Source organism: Telmatherina bonti (genome assembly GCF_933228915.1).
Source record: "Telmatherina bonti genome assembly, chromosome: 1".
NCBI lineage: Eukaryota > Metazoa > Chordata > Actinopteri > Atheriniformes > Telmatherinidae > Telmatherina > Telmatherina bonti.
This window is the reverse complement of record NC_136619.1, coordinates 28144044-28166242: the sequence shown is the minus strand read 5'-3', so window position 1 is coordinate 28166242 and position 22199 is coordinate 28144044. Positions and strand designations below refer to the sequence as shown.

The 22199-nt window shown below is 39.3% G+C and overlaps 2 protein-coding genes across 2 annotated transcripts; both read right to left on the bottom strand.

The window, feature by feature from the left end:
• Nucleotides 1-1613: 1613 nt before the first annotated feature.
• On the bottom strand, nucleotides 1614-8073 carry lin7c (lin-7 homolog C (C. elegans)). The gene is made up of 5 exons (XM_079243617.1): nucleotides 7940-8073; nucleotides 6163-6281; nucleotides 5992-6063; nucleotides 5086-5295; nucleotides 1614-3778 (listed from the first exon to the last, which is right to left on the bottom strand). Exons 1-5 carry the CDS (start codon nucleotides 7974-7976, stop codon nucleotides 3611-3613), a joined length of 606 nt encoding a protein of 201 aa, XP_079099743.1. The 5' UTR covers nucleotides 7977-8073; the 3' UTR covers nucleotides 1614-3610.
• Nucleotides 8074-12360: 4287 nt separating this feature from the next.
• On the bottom strand, nucleotides 12361-21867 carry bdnf (brain-derived neurotrophic factor; the record flags this gene model as incomplete). Its single annotated transcript, XM_079245978.1, is given in 4 exon segments — nucleotides 12361-13191; nucleotides 21658-21750; nucleotides 21753-21807; nucleotides 21809-21867. Coding segments are annotated over 4 exon segments (1038 nt in total).
• Nucleotides 21868-22199: the final 332 nt, after the last annotated feature.

The following is a 22199-nucleotide window of genomic DNA, read 5'->3' as shown; positions in this document are numbered from 1 at the left end:
TCTAGTGTGTATCACTAAAAATGTGCTAAATTTAAGAGTCTCTGTTTAAAAACTATGTAAGTAGGCTTAATGTCATGTCTATTTTGGCATCACATGAAAATAAAATGAGGAATGAAGAAAAGATACCAGAGATGTAGTGGCGCATTTAATGATATAATTATTTGTTACTATGCTGTGACAAAACTTGAATGCACTTTTTCCATTCAAAGGGATTAATTTCTGAAGAAATCATCAAGAAAACAAGTTCGGACTGAAGATAACATGAACATAAAATGACTTTCTCCAATGTTTAATCTTTATTTACTTTATGATACAGTATAATCATTTTAGTACCTCAATGACGGAAAATGATCCTGAGACTGGACTATAGGTATGATTTTGTCAGCCTACAACCAGTTTTATATATGAAACACATGTAACCTAACCCCACAAATAAAAGAACAAAATATAAGAAAAACACACTACATTTGTGACTTAATCTCTGGAAATAAGATTTGTTTAGAAGATATTTTGCTGCTCACACAGTCAAACACTGGATGGCGGGGACTTCAAACATACATTCCATAATCTAAAAACATTTTCCTTCACCAGACAAGCAGGGAAAATCTCTAAATGCTCACCTATGTACATGATTTCAAAGTAAGACTAGCAGACTTGTATGTTGAATGCAAATGTGGATTACTCCGAGAGTTGGATTTAAGTCTCAACTGGGAAATGTTTATCTAAGACAAATAACTTACGACATAAAATATTATCTAATCATATTATGATTATTAATATGATACTATGATGATTATTGATATGTCACCCAGACATGCATCATTGTGTAGGGATATAAAAGTAAACACAAGTGTCAATGTGTTCACAAAATTGGAAATTACTGTGACCACTATAACATGAATCTGCTCAAACAACACACCAGAGCAAACCTGATAGTTTGGTAGCATTCAGAAATGAAATACTACAATTTTAACACAAGTACCACGTGTTTGATGAAAATTAGGATTTTAATGGTGCAATGACATTTGTTTATAATGAAGAGGGAAATAGTGATATCACAGATCAGGTGGTTTAAACTATTGCTCAAACTTATTTAGGTATGCTTTAATGAATCATTTCGGAAGTAAACAGATATTTAAATTTATAAACATCTTATTTTAGCACCCGTGTAGTCTTGTTCTAGTCCTTTAAAAATACAACTGATCAGCAGGATAAAAAAAAAAAAATGAAGTGACTATTTTAAGACACGTATTTGTTTTGAAAAAATATGCAGATATACATGAATGACATGCCTAAGCAAGGGATTTACAGCATAGCCATATAAACACTACTCTGTAAATTTGTGTAGAAGACTTTACACAGTAGCCCATTTGTAGTAATATCTGCAATTTCATCCCAGTGTGAACTTTCAGTGAACGTGATGAAAGTTCACATTGAGCATCATTGTAGCCCACCTTACTTGTTGACATAATCAGATTGTTTCATATTACCAGATTTAACTTCATTGCCAAAAACTGAATTTTCATTAAAGCATTGTACCTGGTAAAAAAAAAAAAAAAAAAAAAAAAAAAAAAAAGGGACATTCAGGACAGTTCTACTTTACACTGTCACATGAGGCTTACATACAGTAAGTCAATGTCCTTTGGGCTTTCTGAATTCAGGTCAGGGTAAAAATAAATATTCAGAAACCTACTTAAATTATTAATTTGGCTGTGTTCAAATCATCTCAATAAAAACTTAATAAAGTCTTTTAATTTCTTGCTCAAGATCATGACTGACCGGGGCTGGAAGCTTCTTAAAGTTTTGTTTCTTTATCTCTTATCAAGAAAAGTAATAAATGTCCACGTGGATACAAGTTATTGGGAGGTGCGAGCAGTCCGCCAAGGTCCAGAAAAAACAAAATGTCAAAGCCTCTGTTAGTGTTACATCCCATACATTGAGACAATCATCCATAAAGAGGCCTCAGTCCCAAGTCAACCCCTTCAAGCTTGACTACATTTTGCAACAGATCCACTACAGGAAGGTGTCAGGGTCAGACGAGATAAAAATGGGAGCTGTCTGTCCACTTCATCAACAGGTACATTTGAAAAAAATCAGCTCTACACTAATGATCAACGTTAGTTGTGGCTGCATCTCGCTCTCGGGCTGTTTTGCAGCCAAACAGTTTGACGGCAACAAAAATACAGAGTTTACTTTAGAATCAGCATGAAACCAAACCATCAACTACACAGTCGAAACTACAACATGGTCTGGTTTCCAAACTGCAGTATGGAGCCAAACACACATTAAATGTTTTGTCTATTCCTTGATAGTAGATGAAGTAGTATAACATAAACATCTGGAAATGACAGAAGTAATGATCTAAACCCTAAGTGGACTGTGATTAAAGGTCAAGTCCATGCCAGGAGACCTAAAGGAGACCTAAACTGTACCAAGACAGCTAAGAAGAGCGACAAAATATCCAATCAGACTTCAGCTTGTTTATGGATGACAGACATTTAAGCAAATATTTACTGTAATGGATTTGTTTTCTTAATCCTGAATTGATTTGAGAAAGACAAAGACCCAATAAAAACATATTCAAGTTGTGGATTAATGTATGTAAACATCACACAAAAACAATAAAGTAAAAAATAAAACTAAACAAAAAAAAACAAAAAACTGTATGTCATCTCATTTAATGCTGAGTGGAGATTTTATGCTTAAGAGGGATCCTTAGTCTGGAAAAAGTTAAAATCAGAGTCTCTCTGGTGGCCCTCATTTCATACTTCTTTTGCTGAGACCCCATTACATCATTTACACTCACAATTAGGCTTTTTATAGCTCTGCGTGATGTTGGAAAACTTAACAGGTAAACTCAGAAGAACCTAAAAATGAGCATATTTATTGTTTGAAAGTTACTTTACAGTCATGCAGCTTCTGACTAAAGTAACATCCTGTTTGTTATTAATTCACATAAATTGTCATCAACTCTTTGAAAGCCTCCCTGTTCTGGACAAGCTTATAGCGAAACAAAAAATAAAATAAGTTTTAAATTTGAACAATTAAACCAGTTTACATTTAACTACCATGTATTTCTAGCAAATCAAAAGAATTTTGTGACAGACATGTGCAAAGCATGAATATTACATGTCACAAGCATTTAATCAACAATACTAGACTTTAAACCATTAAAATAAAACAAGGTTAGTTGACACAGTACATAAGATCAATGTGTTTGCCCTGAGGCACTTGGTAGTGGCTGTAATAAAACTATTAAAACACTACCGTTCTTGTCAAAGGAGTCATACATTTAGTCTCAAAAGTACTCAAAGTTGCATTCAAATTGTCAAATCAAAAGTAATGCACAATGTGTGACTCGCTGACAATCATGACCATTCTAGTGTTCATCTAGAGTTTAGTGTCTGGTACAGTAACAATGGCTAATATTAAAAATGCTACAGAAGAAGTTAGAAGCACAATATACAGTATGTTTACGTGGGAACCACAACTAAAATTGGTCTTATTTTTGTGTTTGGGCAAGGAGATCAGAACGAGATCAGTACAGATGGCCAGAAGGCTAGAGGAGAGGAGATATGGGAGCTGGACATCAACATGAAAAAGCAAAATCCTACTGGGGATAGCTGTTCTGTTGCCGGCGCTTCGCTGACCTCATTTTCTCGAAGCGTGACTCCATTTCCTCAAGGACTTTAGGGGTGTACCTTACTACCAGCTTCACTGTGCCCTGAGCTGCTTTGAGGAGTTCCACAGCTTTCTCATGGTGTTCGCCTTCCACACTCTGGGGAAAAAAAGACACGGTTTGTTTCAAGGCATTAAAAAGTCACATCACTTTTATGGTGTCTATAGTTTTTATACACTAATCCACAGCATCTCCTTCAGTAGTTGCTCAGATCAACACTAGTGACTGAGTCAAAGGTTGTCAGAGAGCATAGGTTTCAGCGAGCATGTCTTAGTGGACGTTAACGGTGACTTTTGAGCTGTACATTGGTTCCCCAGCATCTTAATATCTAAAATAAATGGCATGGCTCTTGGTGCTTTTATACCAATTGTTGATGTGGATGCAGATCTCACTACACTGTTCATGCCCAAGAGACAAATCCCATCAAAAACTCTGAAAAGAAACAGTATCTGGGATGATCTGGTCAAGCCAGGTTCCAGTCAGAGCAAAAATACAGGTACTGCCTACAATCTAGTCCACACAGCAAATCTATTTGACGCTGGTGGGAAAGTGCATTTTTATTTATTTATTGTTTGAAAGTTACTTTACAGTCATGCAGCTTCTGACTAAAGTAACATCCTGTTTGTTATTAATTCACATAAATTGTCATCAACTCTTTGAAAGCCTCCCTGTTCTGGACAAGCTTATAGCGAAACAAAAAATAAAATAAGTTTTAAATTTGAAAAATTAAACCAGTTTACATTTAACTACCATGTATTTCTAGCAAATCAAAAGAATTTTGTGACAGACATGTGCAAAGCATGAATATTACATGTCACAAGCATTTAATCAACAATACTAGACTTTAAACCATCAAAAACTCTGAAAAGAAACAGTATCTGGGATGATCTGGTCAAGCCAGGTTCCAGTCAGAGCAAAAATACAGGTACTGCCTACAATCTAGTCCACACAGCAAATCTATTTGACGCTGGTGGGAAAGTGCATTTTTATTTATTTATTGTTTGTGCATTTTAGTCTGTTTCATGGGCCTCCTTGATAAACTATTTCTCTCCAGAGGAGTGCTACTGGAGACATTATTGTTGATTTCATGTTACATATAACAGAGGCCCTTACTTGTAGATGATTTTGATGTCTACTGAGCATTAGATGCCAGCTTTTGCTTTTTTCTGAGCTTTTGTTGATTATCATAAAACACGAACCTCTTTACCTCTGCCATTTCTTTAAAAAATATTGAGCAATGATCATATTTTAGTTGTTCTGGTTATTTTGAATGCAGCTTTATGTGGACAAACAAGAACTTTCAGTAAGAGTTGGGTACATACCATTAAACTCAGGTGTATTTCATGCAAACTTCTTCAAACTCATCAAATTCTGACGTAAGTCATTAATAAATAAACCGAACGTACCACCCCATTAACAGAGAGAAGCTGGTCCCCCCTTTTCAGCCCTCCATGTCGGTCAGCAATGCCTCCAGGGATGATCCGTGAGATGTAAATAGGTGAGTTTTGCTCCTTGCCACCCATGATATTGAAACCCAGGCCTTCTTCTGTCTTGGGCAGCTCCACGACACGTGGATGCGAGTGTCCTTCACTTGCTGCAAAAGCAGCCACTGTAGCCTGTAGATAAGCAAGATGTCTGAAATTCATCTTAAAAAAGCCAACTCAGTTTGGTTTGTATCAGAGGCTAGATTCACACAGCAGTTTTCAATGATCACTTCCAATTGTTGCACAGTGGTTTATATCATTACCTCTGCTAACTCAGGTATCACACTGTCATCTATCCAGCAAAGCTGTTTTGTCAGCAATTAAACTCAAAAAGTTATGGAAAGATTTTGATGAAATTTTCAGGAAATTTCATAGGAATAAGGAAGAAGTTATTCGCTTTTGGGGGTATATCTAGATAAATGCCTGCATCCAGGAATTTTCTTTAAAGAATTATTTACAGAGATAGAAATAATTTTACCATTAAATATTCTAACTAAAGAAAGATGCCCAAAATTATTGACAACAAAAAGGCACTTGACTTAGCAGAGGAATGCACGCTCTGCTTCAAGCAATTTTTGTTTAAATGTAACCTTCAGTGGAGAATTGCCACATCTGTCTCACTTCAATTACATTAAAGTTGGATGAAATACAACGTGATCGTTCAGACTGAGGTTGTTTTAATAAAAAAATATATTTAGGACTGCATATGAAAGTAGATTTGGGCTTTTCAGACCGTAATAAAGAAAAAAAAAAGATTTATGGGCAAAAACATTGGTTTGGACCATTTTTGCCTGCAGTATGAATTTAGACCAAGTCAGTTGGGCCTACCTTGGCCGTGGCATTGGCTCTCACTTCAGGACTGCTGTTGATGTCCACTGTTTCATACACATGTTCATAAACCTGGAGGTACAGTGACAACACAAAATAAACACACCAAACGCAGAGGCACACCAGAAGAGAAAATAAACTGTAGTCAAGTATTAAAATAAGGCTTCTTACTTCTCTGACAGCATTACAGAATTCACTCTGTAAGACTCTCTGCAGAGCCTGCAGCTTCTGAGGAGGCACTTCTCCTGTCCTCTGAAGCTTATCCAGCAGTTCAATTGCTCGGTTGATATCTATGAACAGGAACATAAGAATATCAGGGTTTCAAATTCACTTCTGCAAAGATGGAAATGTTACAATAAACAACAGCAATGTTGTTATTTCTTAGTCTCAAGACTAAAGAAACCAAAATGATGTTTTATGACACCTCTTTATAAAAGTTAAATGACTGAAATGACTCTGCAATGGACTGGTGATTTGTCCAGAGTGTATTTCACCTCTCGCCCAAAGACTGCTGGGATGGGCTCCAGCTTCCCCACGACCCTTAATCGTACTGAGCGGTATGGAAAATGAATGAATGAATGAATGAATGAATGTAGTATTTTTGGAGGGGATCTTTATAAAATTTTTCTTAAATATCTTGGTTTGGTGAAAAACTGTTGTTCACAATAACATAATTATGATCCACCCAAGTATTGAAAAGTAAGTTTTGCCATTCAAACTTGAAATAAAACATACCAGCCAGAATTGCGCATTTTTATTTAAACTAGTTTGAATCTCTGATTTTTCAGAAGTTTATATCTGGAGATGGTTGTAAAACGTGTTGATGTCTTCTGAAATATAAACACATTTTAAAGTCATCACACTTTCATTTTAAACAACGTTGTTTGACTACTGATGGCTGTGAGAACAGCATAGCATGTTGCAGATGTAATCATTATCACACATGCAACTTCTGATTCATTTAATGAATCTAAATCGTCACTGACTGATGCATGTAAAAATAAATGTAATTTAATGAATTTGGATTATCTTAAGATGAATAATGTTTAGTAGGACAGTACGTTTTTATCTACATTTATTGTTATTTAAAGAGAAAAATAAATGGCTTATTTTGCATTTATAATGAGCGAAGGAAGAAAGTCATTGAACTGTAAACCAGCTATGCAAACAGAGTCATTTCTACTATGTCACTTAGGAAAACAAGCATCCATCTGACATATACACCTAAATTTGACAAGTGCAATCTTTAATTTCTTGTTATACATACACTTAATGGGATGGTTTAAAAAATTGCTGTATTTTGCTCCAATTTATTTCACTTTTGTCAAATAATTAGCACGTCTCTGGTAGCTGGCCGTGTAGCCATGTTTGAAATTACGTAATTACCAAACGCCAGTGTCGTTTTCATCCTTCAGGATATTAAGAAAAATTCCCATGAAAGGCTTTTTCTTTTGTGTGTATGAAGGTGGGGGAGTCCAGGTACAAAGGTGGCAGCAAATTAAAGGACTTTTGTTGTCGTTCCAGTTTAGGCTATTATATTAAGATGCAAGACTTAGGTTGAACAGTCATCTGTAAAAAACACATTTCTTCGATACTAACAGGCTAGCAACGAGGAATACGTGATCACTGTGATACCTCGCTTTATTGATAAACGTGCCCAAACAAAACCAGTTAGACTGGCCAACCACTGTTTTCTGCCACCAATGTTAGCCAGTTAGCTAGTGCGTGAATTAAACAATTAGTCATGAAAGCGAAGGCTTTTAAAGCTTTGTGCTAAATATACGCCACCAGCCATTGACGATCCACGAGGAAAGGTCGACACTACGTTATCCAATCAAACAAGCAAATTGTGTTTTGAAAATGAATCCCCAGTTTTATTCAATAAATAATAACCAAGCTAAGTTATTCTTATCACAACAAATGACGCTAGCTAGCTAATTAACGTTACCTCTTTCCAGTCGCACTGGCTCCCCGAGTGATGCCATTTTAGTAAATTACAAGTTAATATTACTTAAATAGGTATTCCACTACAAAGAATATATAGAAAACTAAATTTGGTAATCCTGACGAAGGTTCCGTGCGCTTAACTGAGACGATAAATCAGATTAGCTAAGTTAGCCCGGCTAGGCTAGCTGCCAGTGTCATGGTGCGTTCAGGTAGACCTCGTAAAGTGGAAAGCTCAGCGATGAAAGAGGAATGTTGGGAGTTGTTATTTTTAGGTTTTTATGCTGTTATTTTCCTGGAATGACTTACTGGAGATTAAATTGTGCCTTATGTGACCTTCTGGTTGAGATGGTACTTGGCTGTGAAATTATTTGACTGGTGGCACAGTGTTAAAAAAATGTGAAGAATTACTGATCTCTGGCAATACAGTTGGAAAACAAAGCAAGTAAAGTTATATTCCTCGATTTTGCATTTTGTTTTAATGATTTATTTGGTTCTTAAAAACCTTAAATAAATAGGAGCATTAATACCAATTTAAATGGAAGCAGAATATAAATATATATTTATGTCAGATTTCATAAACTTCTGAATGTAAAAATCTTTTTTTTTTTTTTTTTTTTTGCGTATGCTGTTTATATTTCCTGAGTTATTTTATATTTTGTCAGCTTTCTTCCTACACATATTCCCGGTTTGAACCAGCTGTGGGCTTTTTGTGTGTAGTTTGGAGGTTTGACACATGCATTGCGTGGTTTCGTGTTATTCAATTTCCCAAAAGATATGTTAGGTTCAGTTGTCTTTCCAAATTGTCCCTAGGCATAAATTGTTGTCTCTTACTTTGTTGGCCCTAGCAACCTGGACAGGTTGCTTGGGTTGACTCCACCCATCTATATCTATATCTATATCTATATCTATATTTCCCAGGGTGAAATTCAGTGTGTTCCAGCAGTTCCTTTTGGAAAAAAAAAAGATAAATAAATTAAATTAAAGATTAATATTAAACAGTCTAAATTCGACTGCAATGAATGACCTTCTGAACATCTCAGTCCTGCATCGAAGAAAGATTAGTCTCTCACTGCAGCTGCTCCTCTGTCCTGCCAGGGTATTATAGAGGGGATGTTTTTTTATTATCCAAAATACCCTGAAGTTTTCTCCTCATCCTCCACCACAGCTCTTACAGGGTCCAGACTTCTGCCTAGGACAGTCCACACGCTATACAAATATAATAAATATAAAGATAACTCTAAAACACATCAGTGCAGCGGATAGTTAATGCCTCTTTTTTTATTATTTGACTGTCTTACATTTAACTTCTTTAGCAATAATCTTTTTGTGTTATCCCCAAATCTAGATTGAATAAGTTTTAAATCAGGATTTACTTTAGAAATGTGTTTGATTTATTTCTGTTAAAAAGGGATATTGAGAGACATTTTCAGGATAGAGGAATATCAATAGAAAAGCTCTATCCAGCTTCCCTAATATAAAACAGACTGGTCCAATAGGAAAACTTAATTTCCAGCTTCAGTCAAACTGTTAAAGTGGGTGGATTCAAAGGTCTTGACCCTAACAACCTCTACAAGAACCTGGAAAGAATGTCAAAAGCTCAGTGAGACTTTCTGCGAAGAGCAGTCTATCGCCATCCACTGGTTTGCTGCAGTCTATCGCCATCCACTGGTTTGCTGCAACACTACATCAGGCTTCATGGCCCATAGATCAGCAGAATGCTGCTGCTGCTGCTGCGCTGCTCTCTGTTGGCTGAAACTTTGGAACATGATTCATTTCTGACCACACCCCAGCTGGTGATGATACACAAACAGTTTGCCTGCGACAGCTGATGAAAAATATCTGCAATGACATTTCTGATTGGTTTTATTGCAAGAGACACAGCTGAACACCAGTGGAGCTGCAAGGTTTTTTTTTTTGTTTTGTTTTGTTTTAGAGACAAAAGCTTAGTTTTTCTCCATAATTATGTTAATCTACTACTCTGGGTCAAAGAAATCTCATATAATACTATAAAATATATTCAACAGAATAATTTACAGTCAAAGAGGACCGTATTGTCCTTTAAAAAGTTTGTCTTCATCTGGGCTCATAGGGAGGAAAAAAGGTGATCCTGCTCCTTTCATATACAGTTTTATCAAAAGTAGCCTGAAGCTCCTACTCATGAATAAAGGGACCTCAGAGTTTATTTTGTTTATAATAAGAATTTCAGTATATTTCATTCATTGTTCATTATAAGGATGTTTTTGGTGACTCTCAATAAAAATTATTCCAACACCATCTTTAGAGGATTTTTTTTTTTTTAAGAGCTGACCAGCTGCTTTTCTTTCTGCGTCAAGCAGTCAGCATGACTAACATATTGTTGATTTTACATGTGTTTTGGGGCTCATGGCAAGAAGCATTTTATCAAATATTCATGTTGGATATTCATGACAACCATGCACTTAAGAATCTGTTGTTTGAATATAGTCCCCCCAACACATGCACACACACACACGCATTATTTTTTTCATTTTACAAAAGTGAAACTCACTGTGTCTTCATTGGGTCTGACGGAAAGATCCTCAGTAATGATGGCAGATCAACTTCTGTTGTCTTCATCCATCCAATATCAGAATATCCAAATGGCTGCTTCTTTAAAAGTCACACTTACCTTCATGTTGGTTAGGAAGCAGCAAAATTAAGTGTTTTTGAATTTATGTGACACAAAGATGACATACTACGGAAGACTTTAACGAAGTATATGTCTTTGTGGAGTGTCATCTCTTTCTTATATGTTGCATTGGAGGAGAAATAGGCTTATCCCACTACAACCTTAAACTATGCCGTCTAGACTCGGCAATCAAAGTATTGTGACATGAAATGATCCAAGTTGTTTGCTGAAGATATTATCAGTGTAAAGCCACAGTAGTTTCTTAACCCAGATCCAGAGAATTGCTTTCCCTTGTGATCATAGTGACTGTGCAGCTGCATAAAATCTGTGATGATTATTCTTTTGAAGGGGATTTAAACATGGGATTACCATGCACTCGCAATGAAATGTTGGGTGTATGTCTTTAATGTACACAAACGTATGGGTGGCTGAATCCATCACTGTCGAAGCCTGGCATGCCTCATGTGTAACCAAGCCTACTTGCACTTGTCCGCACTTGAATGTGTAGGCACATTTCTTGTGATGTTAAGTTCTTGTAATTGTGAAATATGAGATGCACAGCTGGAGAGATCATTAAGTAAATCTCTGAACACCTGGGTTGAACAAAAAAAATCAAGGTACACAAAGTTGGATTCCAGTAAAGTGCTGGAGTGGGAAAGGGTTTGGGAGCATTTTTCCCCCTTTTTCCTTTTCTGTGAACTGCGGCGTTCACACCCACCACATTGTTGTGTTTTTTTTCTTTTCCCCGTGAATAACCTCAGGATTTTCCTGTAGCCTGAAAAGCTATTAAACAATTTGTTGTTTCTGTTTATAATTTGATAAATATCCGTGTCCAAAACAGCAAAGTTTGTGGGCATGCATGTGTGTGTAATGTGCCTGTTTTTCTCCTCACCTGCATGTTGTGAAGTAAAATTAACCTGCCTGAAAATGCACTGTTGAAACTTTATCAACATTGATTTTGTTTTTCAGTTGCCTATAGTCATTTTTATTTCTTCAAATATTTCAGTTTAATATTGCAAACAACTTCACAACATACAAAATGAATAATATTAACCCAGAAACATGTCATGAAATATATATATATATATATATATATATATATATATATATATATATATATATATATATATATATATATATATATATATATATATATATATATATATTCTTTTTAAATATATCTTATCTTCTGGTGGGGATAAAAAAATAAACAGCAAAGCTTTGACAACAGCACCTTGACATAGTATGTAATTCCAACATTACCTTGAGAAGTTTAGAACAGTAAACAGATAAATTACTGGAGAGGATTTTTTTATGCTGATAATGTAAACTGATTTTTTTTTTTTTTTTTCTGGTCAGCATCATATCCTTTCTTTTTTTTAAGTGGAGAATTTCTCAATTCACAATTGAAGCAGCATGCAAGCTTTTGAAGATGGAACTGTCCTCTCTCATTCCTTGCCTGTTTTTTTTTCCCTTCATTTTCTAATTCTTGGCAACGTAAACAAATCACAATGTCTTGAGTAATGTGATATAGTAATTTAAACTGGGCGCAAAGGACTGATCAGATTTTTTTTAATTGTTTACAAGGTCATGAATATGTTCAATAAATAGACTGTAGTATCACTTTTACTGTATAAACTTCATCTTTTTTTACATGCAGTCCATAAAATTTTCATTTGACGGAATAATTTACCCTGTTATGTATATATACAAATAGATATTTTCTCTTTATTCTCTTTTTTAAACTCTTCAATAAAATCTATACATTTTATACACTATCTCCCTCTTTTAATGGTCAATGTGCATACACATGAAGTGTCTATCCTTATAAACCGCCAGCTAATCTTCCTTTTGCTATCCATGGTGAGCGCTCGAACATAGGACTGGGTTGTCCTGCATTGGGAGTTATAATGCCGCTTGTCTATTCCTCTGCAGCCCTCCTTTGTGTACCCCATGGGGTTGCATTTGGTCTCATAAAAGTATTGCTTCAGTTGGCCATTGGGGACCGGGACCTTTTCCATGACGGTAACTGTCTGCCCAGACATGTCTATTGCCGTCTTTTTATCCACAGCTGTCACCCACTGGCTAATACTGTCACACACGCTGAGCTCTCCACGCCGTGAGGGATCTGAGTGTCGCCGCACCCTCATGGACATATTAGCGGCATCCAGATAGTTTTTATATTCCTCCAGAAGAAAAAGCAACGGCGGCTCCAAAGGCACTTGGTTGCTGATCATCACTCGCGAGTTGTACAGGTCGACATCCTTGTTCACCGTGGCGACCACAGACGATGGGCCCCCACCTCCCTGGCCCTTATCGGCCCCCTGTCCCAGCTGCGCCGCCTCTCCCTCCACCTCCAGCAGCTCCTCTATCACCTGCTCAAACGTATCTGTGAGGGAGGGCAGTTCCCCGTGCTGGCCTGGCCCACCGCCACTCTGTGGAGTCCCGTGGCCTCGAGCAGCCGTCGCAGCAGCGCCCAAGTACCCTTCCGTCCGATGGCCCCGCATGCCCGGGGCATCTCTCAGGGGCGCAGCTCTCATGCAACTGAAGTATGAAATAACCATAGTAAGGAACAGGATGGTCATCACTCTTCTAACCTGGTGGAACTGTAAGGGGAAGAGAGAAAGAAAGAGAAGGGGGGGGGGGGGAGACAAGGCAAAACTTTTAGTCAAAGAGCATTTTTTAACAAAGTTAGCCTATTCTTGATCCATAATGCATCGTGTAAGCCTCCCTTCTTAGTCACACCCACTACTCTTTGTTTGCATGCCAAGAAGAGAGCCTGTAGCTTTGGAAAACCCACAACATGTTTTTTATCAAACTGATATTGGCACTGTGTCATCAGTGTTTTCAAACTGTTTGCAAACTGTAATCTATCTGAGGTCTGGCTTAGATTTCTATTTGTTGGCAGCGATGCACAAAAGCTGTGCTGAGCATCACAGAAACAGCATATTACTAAAGATAAGATTACACAAATAGACGCCAAGGCTTTCTGACAGCCTTGCTATTATTCACAAAAAGAAAGGAAATTGTACATTTCCATGTTTTCAGATTTCATAGCTGCATTCATTTGATGTTTTTGTCATATATTAGTCATAAAACGGAAAGTTGGATGCATTTAGAGCTCGGACCATCTCAGAGTCAACTGTGAAGTAACACACCGATGAACTCATCATCAATGGTCTGGGCTGCAAGACAGGTCTGACACTAAACCTTGTGGTCATGAATGTGAACCTGGGCTTTGTTTGTGAGGGACACTGTTTGTTTTCGGCAGGTGGATGGCGAGAGCGCCGCAGGATGAATTAACAGGATGTCACGAGGAGGCTGTACGACAGAAAGATGTGTCATCCTTCCTGCAATGTACCAACCCTGAGGTTATAGAGAGACGCTCACAAGATAAGAAAAATACTGCCGGGGTTTAAATGAATGAAAAAAAAAAAAAAAAAAATCACCACATGGAACCAGGTGTGGCTGAAAATGTTGAACATACATCCTTAATCATTGAACTTGCCAGAGCACACGTGCATCCCTTACCTCTGAGAAGCTCTAAGAGTCACAGCAAATCAATAAACTGGTGAACATCCAGCAGCCCGAGACATAAAAGCAACCATAATGAAAAAAAGAGAAAAAATCTAGATCTTGCTTTCCACAGGGGCTTATTTAAAAATAGCCTGGCTGAGGCTTTGACTGCACTCTGCATGTCCCAACCTGACACAGGAAAACACGGCGAGCAAACACACTCCTGGCTCCACTCAGAATGGACACGAGGACCTTTCCTGTATGGAGGAGCAAAACTCCACCTTACAAACATTTGTTTCATTCTTAATTGGTATCTAGGGTTGTGGCTGCAATTAACCGACACCACGGTGAGTGCCATAGAGATATCTCGTCTAAAAATAGACGTGCTGGGAGTCTCACAGTCTCTATTCAGAATATCACATCCTTCTTCTTAATGAGCCACTCATTCCCCGAGCTCAGTGACGTGCTCCTCCAGAGTGTGTGTGTGCGTTAGAGGGAGTGTGTGAGGAGGGGCTGTGTGCGTGCTTGCAGGGAGATGGGGGATTTTTTTTTTCTCTCACCAATTAAAAACAACAATGAGGGCAGAAGCCAAAAAATGAAGAGCTGATTATCAAATTATCAGGAAGTATTGTTAATAAATCCAATTTCTCCTCTTGAGCAGTGTTTCAGTTCCAAGAACAAGAATTTTCCGTGAGGCTTCCCAGCACAGAAACGCCATGTAGGTTTACGGGATTGAGACCAGTCACGAGCTTTATGTGTAGGATGCATTTACGCTGATATTATTATCAGCATCACGCTCAAATGGTTCCACTTCCACATGAGGGAAATGACGGCAGAAGGCTGATTACTGTTAGGCGTCAAACTTCATGCTGGAAATGGTGCAGACGAAGAGTGCTGCATCTTCCGTAACAGACCACAGGGGTAATATTGCAGTAGCAGGGGGTGGGGAGAGTGCCAGCGTCATTTCGCAGCATAACAACCACAGATGACGTCTCTTCCAGGTCTCCGCAGGGGAGAGGATGGAAGGGAGGAGGTTGCTGGGGGTAATGCCACTCAACGGTGAGCAATTGCATGCCGTTCCCCTGGGTATCCTCTCACCGGGAATGACAGATGATTTTATTTCTATCTCTGTGATTTCCTGTTTCCATTAGGACAATCAATATGGCTTATGCTCTCAATCAACATCCTGTTAAAATGTGATAAAGCCAATGAATCATTTAATTGCTGTGGGACTGGCGGAGAATCTCTGGCTTACAAGAGGTTAAATGTGACAAATATTTGGTTTGGTCTTGTTTCATATACCCAGTGAGCCAAAAATATAATTTGAATTCTACTTCTTAAAAAAAAAAAACATGCTTGATTGTTAATATAATGAGCATTAATAACACAGCAAAATGAGCTGTGTGACAACCGGTTGAGTAAAGTGCAGCTTCCTCCATCCAGATTGATTATTAAAAATTTCAAATGAAATCCAGGTACATACAAAAAAGGTCAGGTTTCATCTAATGCATCTAAATGTGAAGCCCTGAGCACTGAGCTATTAAAATGGAGCAGAGGGAAATAAAGCCTGCAATAACTACTGCTCAAACATGCCTTTATCCATGACAACACACCTCGAGCTTGAAACACCGTGAACAATGGGAGCAGGTGAGTGTGTGGACTCTGGCTACTGTGACATCTTTAGATGACCACCTGTTCACCTGCTTGGAGAGCACGGCTGTATGGCAGGGATGTGTAACTTACCCTTGCATTTATTCTGCCAGGCGGGGATTAAAGTGATAAATGCCTCCTTTGACAGTTGCTGAAAAGTTTCTCTAAAGCATGAAAGGACTAGCAAAAGCTAGTATTATTACACATTCAGTAATGTTTCCCAGCCTCCCCACTCATGTCAGCACACTTTATGGCTTCCCTCTTTACTAACTGCATGCATGGTATGGAAGAAGTCATTACAAAGGAATATAAACACCAGCAGCTGAGATGGAAGAGTGAAGAATCCCTATATAATAGGAATGAGTATAACATTTACTTTCTGCCTCCACCGCTGCTCCCTTTTGGGCATCCGTCTTTTCTTCTTTTTTTTTTTTATTTCTCAAGAACGATAGAGGCCAGAACTATTTATCTAGCAGCATGTTTTGTCATGCTCAACATGTAAAGCCAACAATTCCATCTGTTCACTTTGGGGGAAACTAGAAAAAAGAAAGAAAGAAAGAAAAAAAGAAGCAAATATGATCAAAACGTATACCCTCCTGGGTCGCAATGGAGCTTAAGAAAATTTAGACTAAATTGAGTTGTCTGCAGTAATGGGTTACACATGTGGAAACTTGCTTTCCTGAGATCTGTTTTCAATCTGAAACAGCTTCAGTGTGTTTAGTAATAGATGAGCATCACTGTGGATTATACCTGGCCTCCAAGCCAACCCCAGCTCCTGCCACAGAAAGCCCTGCATTCAAATATCCGCTGAGTGATTTATGCTACCCAAATGAGTTGGTGCCTCCCTCTCTTCCACTCTGTGTGCAGCAGTAGACTATTTGAAGGATACAGTAGCTGCATCGTCAAAGCTGACCCTATGAGGCTCCACAATCGATCCAGTTTTATGTGTTAATGCACATAGCTTCCTGGTGGAAGCTTTATGAAGAAATCCATAATTCATTTTAACCCTTGAACAGTGAAACCCAACCACTGAAACGACACCAGTAGGCTTCTGGCTCAAAATGGACAGCGCTGCAGTTCACATATTTATACGCTAGATGGCGCATGAGACCGTGAAATATTGAGCTGCTTTTCTTTCACCCTGTCTTTCCCTCTAGATGAAGCAGATACATAGATAGATAGATAGATAGATAGATAGATAGATAGATAGATAGATAGATAGATAGATAAAACAAAGTTTGGCGTGAAGTTCCCTTAGACTGAATTTGGACTCAACTTCAAAACAACTTTTTCCAGAAAACACATAATTAATTCAACATTAATCCTTATTGTGTATTACTGTGATGCGTGACAGTGCCCCATTTGCGCCAGTTTCCCCGCTAATTTATTTGTTAGAATCACTTTTCTGCTATGTGGAGTTATTCGGTGCAAGCACACAACACCAAGACCCAACAGCGTTAAGTTGGCCGTAGTTGAGCGTTTAGGTCTCGGGTGTCCTATAAAGTCTTAATGAGTTCATCAAAGTGTTTTTCCTCTACAGGAACAATTATATAAAACAGCATGGAGTTTTTGGCTTTCCACGTTGGAGTGTGTGTGTGTGTGTGTGTGTGTGTGTGTGTGTGTGTGTGTGTGTGTGGGTGGGTGGGTGGGTGGGGGGGGGGGGGGGCTTCATTTTGACAAGCAAATGTAGACAAACACCGCGGAAAAAAGAAGTTTATTTAACTTTTTCAGAACGTTAAGTCGCAGTAAAAATGTTCAAACTCGACCCATTTCCAGACCCTGCTACTTTGTTGCCTACTTAAGAGCGAAAATGGGGGGCTTGGTGCTACTAATAGTTGCTCAGTCTGCTCCAGTAGCTAATGAAACAACAGTCGTTTTTTTTTTTCATGAGATTACATCTCCTGAGCTCGTGCTCTCCACTGGAAACCCAATCAACATAATAACTGCGTTTTTTATTAATGAACGGGTGGATAAGGTTACACATATCCCCTCTCGGGCTGCGGCGCTGTCTGCTCGCAGGATAACTGGACTTGATCTAACTACTTTTAGCCAACCACCCCCCCCCTCCCCTTTCCACCCCCCAACACCACCTCACACACACACACAAACATACACCCCCCCTTCAAGTCGCATCACACAAAACCAAAATGTTTGAAGCAAAATATGTCAAAACAAACACACACATACCTTTTACTGCCCAGTCGTTAAAACAGACCATTCAACAGGACAGTGGTGTCATCTGGGATGTTTTGGACAACTCCCCTAGTAATTTACTTAAGCGGTATTTTCCTCGCTGCACTCTCCCGACAAAAGCTTCAGGGATATCTCTTCAGCTTTGGAGCAAATAGATTAAATTATTGATGCTGGAAATTGCATGGCTGAGGTAATGCACTCCCATGGCTGCGCGGCTCCTTTGGAGATCGTCTGAAAGTGAAGTTGTCGCATGCCGAAACGCCGCCGCCGCAGCAGCACCACGGGATGAGAGACCTCTGGAGCTGAAATGAGGAGCCTCTTTGCAACTACAGTAACTTTACTACACAATGACGCTGCAACATGTGACCTGCCGCAGGCTGACTGGTCGCCACCAAACTCCTGTTTAAACAGCCCAGGCGAGACTATTAATGCGCTTCCAGTGTGCATTACGCGCTTTTGTTGGCTCGCGTACCTTTCAGCCTTCGTCCACACCACAAAGTCTGACAATATACAATGCACAAATGAAGACTCCGCTCTTCCGTGTTTGTTGCTCAGCCTACAGAGGATGCATACTTTAAAAGGTTTTGCGCAACAGCCCGTCTCCAAAGTCATGGCACACACTTTGCGGCATATTTAAGGGGAATCAGATATTCAAAGTAATAAAAAAAAAACAATCATTTATTGTGTAGATCTGTTCAAAGTGTAGAGATTAGGGGGAAAGGGGTGATTTATACATGGGTAATTTGTGGAGTTTTGCCATTGTGTAGTCCATGACATGACACTTTTAATTCTAATAAAACCCAACAATCTATAATAAAGTTTTTATGACTTTGAGTAATTATTATAACTCATATTAATGCTGCAATGCATAATCAAGCAGATCTGCTTCTACTCCCCTCACCTGAAGCAAACTGGGAACAATTCATTCCCTTTCTAAAGCAGGATTCAAATAAAGATGTCAGTGGAGGCCCCATCTTTCAATGGGTGACGAGCGTTTGGAAATTCCACCTCTGATGAATACAAGAGTGAGCATAATGGTGGAATAGCAGCTCATTATCCCTCTTACTTGGCCCTGGTCCAGTGTAAAGATTTATTATGATGCGTTAGCTATAGTGCCATCATGATTCTTTCCCTGCAAGTGCTTATGAGCCAGAGAACTATTGTTTGGCATGCAGCAGTATGGGAGTGGATGCTCACACCTGCTTAATGAGTCACTCCCACCTTCAACACACCCAGGGACATGCCAAGATAGATATAGCCCTCCCCAAAGGCTCACAGGAGGTGAGGGCAAACTCTGGATGACAAAGAGTTGCATCAGCAATCACTGAGCGACATGACTCCAAAGAGGATTTAAAAAAAAGTGCATACTGCACATGGGGGCTGTTCCAAACAAGTAATTCATAAATAAATCACTTGGCATCTCATTAGAGGAGTAAAAACAACAACATGGTGTCTCATTTCTGCAAATGCAGCACAACTAAAGGTGGCATGTCGAGAGAAGTCTTCTGGCTTGCATGTGAGAGGCTGAATTTCTGAATGAAGGTAATAAAACGTCTAATACCTGGGAGTAAAAGGAGTTGTGAGCACCTTTTTGACTCATCCAGTTGAGGATCAAACAGAGGCTTGACAGCATCGGCCTGTTATGAGGCAACCAAGAGTCATTCTGCAAAACCGCCATTTCATCTGAACTGAGGTTTAAGACTTCTTAAGGTGTAAGATTTCTCAACTCTGACTTTGTGAGTTGAAATCGTCTATATCTATGCATGTTCCACCGCAAATTTGTGCAGGTTTCACCAGCTGGGTAGTCCTCTCTTCACATCTTCCCAACCTTTGCTTGTGGAGCAGGAAGAAGAAGAAACAAACACAAGAGCTGACAACGTGGCAAACTTGTATAACCTTTCAAGGCTTCTCTCACCAAAATGCAGCATGATGCTGACAGGTCCACACTACCGAAAGCTTCACTTAACAGGTAGAATTATGCCTCCTTGCGCAAGAGAAGGGCCATGTAACTCAGGCGAAATGACATTTTGTGAAATGTCATTTTCACTGGGGATAAAGGGAGGCGACGAGGGTATTTTGATCAAAGTGGAATTGCATTCCTGCTCAAGGAGCAAACACGTCAACTGAGAAAACATTTTGTACGAGGTTGGATGACGTCAAAGGAGTTGAGAGAATAAGCTGGAGAACAGCTGAAACCCCCCCCCCCCCAAAAAAAAACCTCTCAAACTGCTAAACTCAGTGAATGCCTCCCTTTAATCGGATGCTGGAGTGAGGAGTTAATGTCATCCCTCCTGTGATGACAATAACCTTTAATGTAATCATGAGGCAGCCATAACACACTAGCCTTCTAAGCTATATATGTACCCCTCCCTCCCTCCCTCCACACCCTCCTCCACTGCTTCTATAGGCATAGACTGCAAACCACTCCAGCATGCAGAGTCCCTGTCTGTCCCTCTTCCTGTCCAATCAATATGGTTTGCATGAATGAAAATACTACAGTCTTGACAGTTCAATCTCAAATGGCTGCCATGAATTCATATAACTAAGAGAAAGGGAAAGGGAGGGAGGATGGGAGTGATTTGCCAGTCAAAGGAGGCTGTAGTGAACTAAAACAGTGGCTTAGGCTTGGCTTGATATGACATCCTGCCACCATTTGCAAACTACAGGTTCAGGATAGCTCTATTTTATGTAGATTTAAGTAAACAGACTTCGATTTAGTCTCAAACACTTCGTGTTTCTGACACTCAGGAAGCACAAAAATATGATTTCATACTTGCAGGAGTTGCTTGAATCCACTGGACGTGCTGCGTTTTCACATGCAGAGAAACACTCGTGAATGATGAACACCACCTTTTAAGACACACGCGCGAGCGAGCGCGCGCGCGCTCACAGAGAGCATCAGGATCGTGAATCCTCGTCCCGCAGTGGTCCGACATAAGATGTCTCAACTATATCCACAGTGTATTAATAACTTGTCGTGGGTTTTGTGTCCCCGCGTAGCAGCAATCACGCCTCTGAATGACGAACAACTGATAATTAAAGGTTCGGGATGCGACTGAAAGCGTCGCCTCCTGTCACAACTTGTTTAAACAAGCTTGTTAATTGAATGAAGGTGATGGTGATGAAGATGACTGTGTGATGACTAAAAGCAGTGGCAGCACCGACCGCCGATGTATAGACTACATTTCCGTAATGATTAAGATGATTAATTTTGCTCTAAATATATCGTGACGTTCCGTACAGCTTTGAGCCGAGATTTCCGCCCTAAAAAACAATCAATACCCTATTTGTTATGTGTATGAAACTTTATCTGGGATTAATGACAGCGTTTCAGAAATGAAAAGGTTTGTGGCAAAGCGGGAAAGCACATTCCGACTTTTTTTTTTCTCCTCAGGAAAAAAAAAAAAATCGAAATATATTCTTCCGATATTTCAGCAGAGAAAAAATAAATAAAAACCCGCATTTAGGCCGTGAATAGCATGAGCTGATGGCAATAAAAAAACAAAACAAAAACAAATTAAAATAAGAAACGTCACACAAAGGGCCAATATTTGCATCAGGACAACAAGCAAGAAAAACATCAGCTACATAAAACACCTTGCCCAATATTATTGTTGATTTTATTCATGCGCAGCGCATTTCATTTATTTACATATTTCCGTTGTCAGGCCTACCGAAAGAATTTAATCAGATTTCTTTGCAGTGAAACCTACCATCAGGTTTGTTATTGACGCCCACCCCAACTCTGCAGAGCTGAGAGTGCACAGAGAGAGAGAGAGGGAGAGAGAGAGAGGGGGGGGGGGGGAGATTCTCGGTAAAGATAACACACGCGGAGAAGCACGCACGCAGGCGCGCGCACACGGTCGCACGCCCGCACACAAGCGCACGCAGCCCCATTTATGGACTGATCCGCTGACGTACATTGCAGAAAAGTGCTATAAAAAACCTTCATACATACAAAGTGTGTCGTGCCACCCCACAGACCCCTCCTAACCCGCCTCCGCTCATCCCTCCTCCTCCACCCAACACGCCCACGCCCACACCATAATCCCACGTCTCAGTGGGGGGGAAAAAAATTAAATTAAAAAAAATTCTGCTACATAGCCAGAAAATAAGCATTCAGTTGTGAAAATATGAGATTTATAAACAAATATAGCCGAAAGCCTTGACGCGATGAAAAAGCATAAAAACATCTCATTCGCAGCATCTGTGAACAATAAGGCTAAAATTTTCATCAAAGTGTGGCAATTTTTCT